The sequence below is a fragment of the Gossypium hirsutum genome, chromosome A10 (genome assembly GCF_007990345.1).
Source record: "Gossypium hirsutum isolate 1008001.06 chromosome A10, Gossypium_hirsutum_v2.1, whole genome shotgun sequence".
Taxonomy (NCBI): Eukaryota; Viridiplantae; Streptophyta; class Magnoliopsida; order Malvales; family Malvaceae; genus Gossypium; species Gossypium hirsutum.
Window position 1 is genome coordinate 6814218 of NC_053433.1, and position 10073 is coordinate 6824290.

The 10073-nt window shown below is 27.1% G+C and overlaps 1 protein-coding gene across 1 annotated transcript; it reads right to left on the reverse strand.

The window, feature by feature from the left end:
• Window positions 1-4597: 4597 nt before the first annotated feature.
• Window positions 4598-5646, reverse strand: LOC107916369 (cysteine-rich repeat secretory protein 38). The gene has a single exon (XM_016845635.2). It carries the CDS (start codon window positions 5595-5597, stop codon window positions 4869-4871), a length of 729 nt encoding a protein of 242 aa, XP_016701124.2. The 5' UTR covers window positions 5598-5646; the 3' UTR covers window positions 4598-4868.
• Between the last annotated feature and the right edge of the window lie 4427 nt (window positions 5647-10073).

Sequence of the window (10073 nt, forward strand, 5' to 3'; positions counted from 1 at the left end):
AAATTACATTATACTTGTTCTCAAAATTCCCTTATTAAATATAGGCACATAGATATATATCACTAATTTGAGTATTTTGTAAATATAGTTTTTTTTTACCTTTTTTTTGAGTATATGATTATGTTTTCTAAATTTGCTTACGTATTATTGATATATTTATTTAATTCTTCATACATTATCAATGTCATGTCATTTTTTATAAACAAATATTTCCAAATTTATTTATATATATATATGGGTTTTATGAAGTTATTATGTATATTATATCTTATCATGTATTTTATAATTACTTCAAATTTTTATACATTGTTTAAGTTACTATGTATTTTGTCATTTTTGAGATGAATTGGTGTTTAAATAATGTGCATATAATTTGATTCAAACTTTTATTCCATACGGATTATTTCAACCATCATATAAATTATTTTTTTTTTACAAATATATCAACTTACAAATTATATATATATATTATGAGTTCATTAATTCATTTTTATTTTTGAAAATATCCTATACTATATTGACCTTTAATTCCCTTTTATTTTGTACATATTTTGTGGATTGTTTTATATTGTGTCATGTCAACTATTGTTGTATATTATTTTTGTATTGATGGTTAACTATGCATGGTTAAGAATTTAGTTACGTTTTACTTAGAATAGTTGTACATAATTGTTGGATTTATTAATTATGACTTTGTTGTATTTTATTATTTCATGTTCATTAATTCCTTCTTTTGACAATGTTTTTATACAATTCATAAGCATTCTATTTAAAAACGGGTAAACGTGTTTTGAGAAAATTTCCAATTTTCTTTATCATTCAAAAATTCTAAAATAAGGCAATATCTAATATTTGGAGAATTCGGAAAATCGTGCTCAATCGTACTGGGTATGATTTTTCTGGTGAACTAAATATTTGGATAACCTTTTAACTTTACTATGTGAGTTTTCAAAAGTCGAAAATCAATCGCATTTTAAAGGTATAAGGGATCATATCCAATCGTACTGGGTATGAAACTGCATATCTTTGAAACGAGTGAATTTTAACTGCTAATTTAAACTATTTAAACATTTTAAAAAGAGTCATACTTTAGAAAATCTTTTCTTTAAAAAGTCTTTTGATATAAGGATAGCATCAAATCAATTTGGTACCAATTTTTTGGCGTAATGAGGGTGCTAACCCTTCCTCATGCGTAACCGACTCCCGAACCCACTTTTTGATTTTTCATGAATAAAGCATTTTAATAGGTGGCCCAATCACACCTAAATAAAGAGATTGGTGGCGACTCCACATTTTCGTTTTAAAAAGTCGATCCCCATTGTCTCCCAAATAATAAATAAAAAAGGGTTTTGACAATCTAAAAATCTAATAATTTCTAAAATTTCAACACAAATCAAGTAGTATTTTGTTCTAGGATTCTAAAAACATAGAATTTACAAGAAAATGGATTAAATTGACTTACCAATTTGAGTTTGAACCTTATAACCTAATTTTTTCTTTCTCCTTTTCCCTTCACTGTTTCGTTTCTTGCCTTTGTTCTTTTCAATTCTTTTTCTATTTTATTTCTTTATTGTTTTGTTTATTTACTTAATTATTATAATAATAATATATTATTATATTATATACTTAAATATTAAGTATTCATATATTAATATTTTATACATATGTATGGTATTTATATACTTGTATTTACTTATTACCATACAAGTATTACATATGGTTTATTTCCCCATTTAATCCCTTTACTTTTCTTTAATTAATAATTAAACTTTCACCCTTTATTCAATTTAATCCTTACACCTAATTATTCCTTAATTCAAACTAATTTACCTAGCCAAAACCTAATTAACTATTTACGAATCCATTTTACAAAAACAAAAACCCGAAAGTACAGTTTCGATACCCGTGACTATTAGGTCATTACAAATTATCTATCTAAATTTGAAGATTTGAAAAATATAATCTATTTAAATTATGTACTAAGTTTGAGTTCTCATATTTAAAACTGCCATTTAAGAGATTTATTTTAATTTTTCATTTGATGTAATATGTAATTTATATATAATATTCTAAATCTAAATATGGGATAATATGTTATATAAGTTGTTTCTATTTAAAAATTTAACAAAATAAAAATATATAATGTTTGTAAAAGAAATGTATATATATAATTTATAAATATTCAAGAAAAATAATATATTTTTAATTATTTTTTAAAATTATATGGGACTAATCATTTATAAATATAAATGGGATTGAACAAAATTTTCATGTATACTTTTAAATCGAATCAAGATAATTATAAATAATATTAATATCATAAATAAATTTAAGCCCAAATTGATCCAACTAATAAAACCTTTTGTTGATATTAATGGTTTAAGCTATATATTTCATAAAAGTAGTGTTGAAGCTATAATTGTCAAATCTTATAGCCATGCAAAATTGGTCTACGATATCCTGCTTTCAACCTTGATAACAATGTCAATTTCTGGAAACAATTGAAGAGTCAAACATTACAACTGGATTTGAATGTGTTTTACTTTTGATAGTCCTCAAAGTTTTCCGACCATATCTAGAACTTTTAATGTAATAAGTAAGATTCAATCTTTTCAATTATTATTTGACGTCTTTTTTAATTCTCGGTTAAAAACTTTCTTATATCTTTTTTTTTATTTCTTCGTAGCTTTTTCTTAATTTCACTTATCAAGTTAAAAAATTTTATTTTTAGTGTATCAATCAATTTTTCATAAATATATATTATACATCTTAAGCATATTAAAATGCGCTATTTAATTTTTTTTCCTTTTTTCACTTTTTTTTCTGATTTATTTTTCTTATGCTTGTTAATTTAAGATTAATTTTTTTAATATTTCGATCATGCGTTGAATTATGATTGAATAGTTCTAAGTTAAAATTTGGACTACAAGCGACACATGTGTCTGTTGCTTGATTGCCGACCTGCAAATACGGGCCTCTGGCCCCCCAAGGGCATGTATTATATTGTAGGTGCAATGACCACGACGATCAAGTCGTGAGCATATCTTTGAAACTAAATTTTCATCGAGTGATGGTAAATCAATTGCAATTTATATAAAATTGAGTAGATTTAATGGGAGAAATTGGAAATATGCTCCGAACAGTGCGTTTTTGAAATAGTCGCCCCCCGGTTGAATACAAGCTTCCCATTGTAATTCCTCTTGCTCCAGTATTTCTAATTGCTCACCTAATTTCTTCTCCAGCTTTAAAAGATTCTTGGAGTTATGAACTTCCAAAGGCCGTTGAATGCTCTTAATATTTTACGATATTAAGTAGGATCATATTTTTACTTCCAATTCAAATGGATTTGTCATGGTTGGAAAAGGATGGGCACTAACCAGGCGTTGGTATCCACACGCATGTTTGTAGATATAGACAACATCATTTTGTTTTGTGGTTTGATTCTTGAGTCATCTTGGAAAATGACTTGTACAGATACACTAGAGTTGCTTAACCTTAATTGAATGCAGAAGTGTGCAAATTTCGGGTAAAATTGAATTAATTCGGTTAACCGATTGAATTCGGTTATTCGGTCGGTTTGGTTAATTTTTTAGAAATATAAATTAATCGGTCGGTTAAGTCGGTTAATTTTTTATATGTTTTATACTTGTTTTAACCAAAAATAATATATATACAAATTTCGGTTAATTCAGTTAACCGACTGAATTAACCGAAAAAGTTCGGTTCGATTAAATTTTTTTGAAAAAATTTTGGTTCGATTAACGGTTAAGGATTTAAAAAGGACAGTTAATTCGGTTAATGGTAGTTCGAATCAGTTAACTGGTCGATTAACCAATTGAACACCCCTAGTTAAATGCATTGAACGTGTGAAAGTATTCTAATAAATCATAATATTGCAATAGCTGAATGTATTGAACGTGTAAAAGTATTCTAATAAATGATAATATATGCAATGGACCTTGTTACCAACTTTGTTTGACATATCAATTCATCTCTTCCATAATTGCATGTAATGGAGGGTTCCATTTGACAAGTCTCTACTTTAAGACCTTGATAACAAAGCCAATTTCTAGAAACAATTGAAGACAATTGTATTTGTAAGTGGTTTAAGTTGTTATTATGGTCAATGTTTTGAAACAATATCTAAAATCTTTGTGATCTAATAATTAAAAATTAATACATAATTCAAACTTGTAAAAAAGAATTGATTTATACATATTATTATCTAATTCATTACCCTTATATACCACCAGTATGATAAACCAAAATTATCTTATTCGAAAGTTGATGAGGAATACTTATAATTGTTATAATAATATTTTAAATGATTTGTTTGACTTGAATTGCATTGGTATAGATTTGAATTGTATCTTTAAATAGATTTTAAATCACCTTCCCTCCTAACTTTTTTCTTCTTACGTTAATAATAATATAGATACCAATTAAAAGACTCAAATGGAAAGAAAATATATTTTTTAAATCACCTTTGCTCCCATCTATTTTCTTCTTATTTCATATGAACAAGGATATCAAATAAATTTGATCATATATATCTATAGATTTACGTACTTCATATGATTCAAGTATAAATACCCAATTCCAAAAACACTGGTTTTTTTGCTAAGGCAATTTCTACTAAAAAGAGCAAAATGTTCTAAAGGCATTACATAAGTAGATTGGCCAGGCCAATACCTTCCAGGCAACTTTAAGGCTAATCTCCTATGCTTTCCAGACATAACTAGTGAATCAGCCAAAGAATTGGCTTCCCTTAATACATTCCCATACTGATATATATATATATGATTAGATTAACTTTATTTATTTCAGAGCATATATAGTTTTTCTTTTGAACGATCACAAAGGTTTAATTAAGCATTAACAAAAGGGTAAATTTCATATCTAAAGTTACAGCTGCCACCAACGACTCTTCCACCTTCTTTTCCATCACAGCAGGTCGGAAGCTCCTCGATTATGCCGTCAAGACACTTCTTACACTCAGTGCTGGAAAGGTCCCTGGTGCACTGAGTCAACCCGTAAAGTTTGTTCGATCCGTACAGCTCCGTTTCTCCGACGGTATACATTTTGGGATTTGAATAAGCTTGGTTAGCCAACTCGCTCAGCAGTTCCTTGGTCTTGGCATTGAACGACTGGGGTTCACTCACGTTGTTCAAGTTCCACTTGTAGAACCTGTTTCGATTATCAATCTGGCCAAAGAACTCCATGTTTGAATACTTGAAAAGACAGTTATCGTACCAGACAATTGCACCTTTGTTGTAGGGGCAGCGTTTTCGTATTTCACTGCCTGCTTCCACAACACAGGTTTTACAATCCGGGGTCGACACATCGCCTCTGCAAAGTGCGAGGCCATAAGCTTGGTTAGGCTTTTGACCTATGGAACCGAGGCCGAACCCTTTGGGAGGGGCTTGAATGGAGAGGTAGCCAGTGAGCTCCTTTAAGTTGGCTTCATAAGGATCATAGGCAGAGAAATTCCCAGAGTTGGAACAAAAATGGAAAAGAGGGTCAGCTCCGAAAGCTGTTTGGACAAGGAAAGCAAGGGCTAATAGGTAAACAAAGGAGGCAACTCTTGAAGAAAGCATTGCAGAGATTGTATGTAATGTAGCTTATTTGTTTAAACCTTAGGGCCATGCAAAGCTGTTATTTATAGGGAAAAATTATCCAGGTTTGACGGAGGAGGTTGATAGGCTAAGGGTTGAAGAGGCTGACATTTTCAGTTATTTTTACTGATGAATTAATTAAGGTAATGAGAAATTTTCAAACGCCGGCTGAGAGGCGGCCCTAAGATAATGCTGTAAGTAATGGGTTAGGCTGGAAACGCACTTAAACTATCATGGGGGATGTGAGAATTACAATATAGATCCTTTTTAAGTGTATTCTGCATCATTATTAGGTTCTAAAGTCATGCAAATTGCAATGGTTTATGTAAGGAATTAATTACTTAATTATAATATTTAGTGATTGGTTAAACGTGCATGATCCATGGATAATTATTAAATATTGAGTGTTGGAATTTATATTTTTAATTTAAAAAATACTGAGCGTTTGATACATGATGCTGATTAAAGTTCAAGTGAAATACATTTAAGATTTGGCGAAAGGTTGTTACTATATAGTGTATTAAATGGAATAAAGTTTATGTTTGAAAGGAATTGGAAGCTTACAAGTTCAATGTGTAATGAGGTAACAGGATATGATCAATGAAAACAAATTACAATAATAATTGTTGTTATATATTCATTATATCTAAATTCTGTTATTTTTTTCTCGTTAAATTCTAATTATTCTAGGGATATTTTAGTATAATTAAAATCCTAATATTAACCTATATAAAGGGACCTTGTATCTTTATTTTAAGACGCCAATCAACAAGGGTTTTTATTTGAATGTGACAAGACGTAGTCGTATATGAGTTTTGGTGAGAGTTTCGTGATAATTATGAAGAGTATTTTGTACTCTTTTTGTGAGTACTTTATGAGGTTTAGGGTTTTATTTATTGATTTCTCTTTTAGATTTTGAGTTTTGCATTTGGGGTTTTGAGTAAGGTATATGTTGTACATATAGGTTTATTTTCTCCATATTGTACATTCATTTGTTTACTCATTTAGTGAAAAGTTAATATCTCATTTGCTCATTATTTTTTCTTCTTTGAGGGTTTTTCACTTAAGATATTTGTGTTTGATTTTTTTAATTTTTCTTTATTTTTCTTATTTGTTATTTATACGGGTCGATTCCCAATAATTTTTGTAATATATATATGTTTTTAGGCATCTTATTCTCTCTTAGAAATAATTATAAATGTTAAATTATTATTTCTATTTTAAATGTTACTCTTTTATCAGATTGAATGAATTTTCAAATAGGTTACAAGTTCTAGAATTTGCATTTTCTTATTTAAATGAATTGAATTGATGAATATAAAGCGAAAGTTGCTCTTGTTTTTAACTTTCATAAGTTAGGCTAGATTTTAAGCAGCAATTTTTGGTTAATTCAACTTTGAAGAATTAATATAATAAGTGAACCAATCATGTAAAGAGTTGACTCAGTATCGTCAACCTTACATTTGTCAGCCTCATCAATGTTTCTCCACACATATTTGTCAACCATTTGTTTTTGCTAAATAGAATTGCCCATAACCTGCACTAGTCACAGTGAATTTTTCTTATTACCTACAAACTCGATTCATCATTTATTAAAAATATTTTCATATTAATATTAGATTTTGAAAAAGTAAATTAAATTTAAATAAAAAATTGAGTTGAATCAAATTGATCTTAATTTACCTCTCATTCTTCAGATTGTCACCAGTTGCTCCGCCTCCCATAAAGACCATTTGTTGGCAACGGGAACGCATCCAATATTAAACCACCTGCTTTTTAGAGTGAACACTCTTTTAAGTGTGAAAACTCCATTTAAAAGTCACTGGAGTCTACGTAAACATAATAATCACGTACTACCTCAAAAGAAATAACAGAGGGCCCCACCATGTATGTCCCCAACGCATTCCATGATGACAACCAGTTGGTAATGACTTGCCATGTCACCATTAATAGACAATAGGATCTTCCCTATATATGAAATTTAAATAAAAAAAAGAAATCGCATAAATTAAATTGAGAATTATAGATGAAATTTAGGTGGATCCTTACCTAGGTATTGTTTTGTCACTTGGTTGGTACTTGATTGTTTTTGTGTTTTATTCTTTTGTGTATTCATTAGTTAATTTAGATAGTTTATTTTATTTTTAATCAATCATTTGAATTATTAGGTTAAATAATAGAAACTTGATAATTACTAGTAATTGTAGTCTTGAAAGGGATGATATATATACTTACCAAAGCTATACTATTAATTGATATTACAATCACCTTAATCAATTTATTAGTTAGTTTAGTGGAGTCGCCACCAATCTCTTGATTTAGGTGTGATTGGGTCACCTACTAAAATATTTTATTCTATGTAAAATAAATTTTGGTTCATATAAAATAACGACGGGTTCGGGAGTCGGTTACGCATGAGGAAGGGTTAGTACCCTCATTACGCCCAAAAATTGGTACCAAATTGATTTGATGCTGTCCTCATATCAAAAGGTTTTTCTTTAAAGAAAAGATTTTTCAAAGTATGACTCTTTTTTAAAATATTTGGATAATTTAAATTAGTAGTCAAAATTCTCTCCTTTCAAAGATATGCGGTTTCATACCCAGTACGATTAGATACGATCCCTTATACCTTTAAAACGCGATTGATTTTCGACTTTCGAAAACTCGTACACTAAAATTATAAAAGGTTATCCAAATATTTTGTTCACCAGAAAAATCATACCCAGTACGATTGAGTATGACTTTTCGAATTCCCCAAATATTGGATATTGACTTATTTCAGAATTTTTGAATGATAAAGAAAATTGGAAATTTGCTCAAAATACATTTATTTGTTTTAAAGTAGATGAAATACTTAATGCATTGTAACAAAACATAAAAAAAGGGTGATGAATATACCATAATATACACAAAGTACAATAAACCTCACTTAATACATCCAACAATTATATGCAATTATTCTAAGTATAATGTAACCAAAAATTCTTTTAGTGAATAATTAATACAAAAATAATATACACGATAATTAACATGACACAAAATAAAATGATGCACAAAAAACATGTATGAAACAAAATGGAATTAGAAATCAATATAAGACATTTTCAACATAATGATGAATTAATGATCATATAATATATTATATATATACAAGTTGACAAATTTGCATAAAAATTGGGATACATGTTTATTGAAATAGTTATTATAAAATACAAAGTTTAAATCGAATTATATATGAAATATTTAAAACACAAATTCATTCAAAAATTGATAATTCACATGATAACTTAAATAATGTATTAAATATGAAGGAATGGCAATACATGATATAAAATAATATACATAATATATTTATGAAACATGTAAATACAAGTAAAATTGGGTATAATTACTTGTAAAAAAAATGAAATTAATAATGTATGAAAGAAACAAAGTAAATATATAAGTTATATAGGTAATAAAATATATATATAAAAATAATAATACCTAAAGATAATATGAGAATGTATACAATAAATAAGTGGTACAATTTAAAATATGGTTCCCAGAAAAAATACATTATACTCATGAATAATTTTAAAGAGAAAAGAAGAAAAATATACCTAAAAGAAATATTCATTTGAAATCAATAATGTAGACTATAATAAAATAATTTAATATAGGTTATATATATATATATTGGAAATAATTAAATGTTAAAATATTATGAAATAAAAATACGAATTATAAAATTAATTTAATTTTATCATATACTATGCATTTAATAAAAATAATTAGGTGCAAAATTTTAAAAGAAAAAAACTATATATTTAAAAATATCATGGTTTTAATAATGTATGTAAATTAAATATAAACACAAAAATATAGGCTTAATGATAACTTAAAAAATATATTGAATATGAATAAATAATAATACATGGCAAGGTATAACACACATGACAGATTTTTTTATTTTAAAAATATACGTATAAAAATAAATACATGTGAAATTAGAAAATTATATACATACCATTTTACTTAAAAAATATTTAAAAGAAATACTAAATAACGTACAAGGATAATATAATATGAAGACACATTTTAAAATAACAATTTTATAAATACAAAGACGGATTTCCAAAACAGTATCATATGTACATAAAAACATGTAAATGAGACATAAGTAAAGAAATATTTTAAATAATTTTTGTATATAAATATATTGAAAGCACTTATTAATGAGGTATTAAAATAATGTAATATAAAAAAATTTACAACATGCAAAATAGTAGTTATTATAAAAATCTAAAACGAATGATTAGTATACAAATATATATAAAATACTTAGAGGAATAGGAAACATAATGTCAAAAAGAACAATCTAAAAATAATTATACAAATGTAGCAAACAGACTTATTAACTTGGATTAAGGCATACACATATTAAATGTATTTGAAATTAACTAATTGTACAAATAA

Excerpts from the sequence above, each read along its gene's own strand:
- LOC107916369 (XM_016845635.2), bottom strand. The coding sequence starts at position 5,597 with ATGCTTTCTTCAAGAGTTGCCTCCTTTGTTTACCTATTAGCCCTTGCT.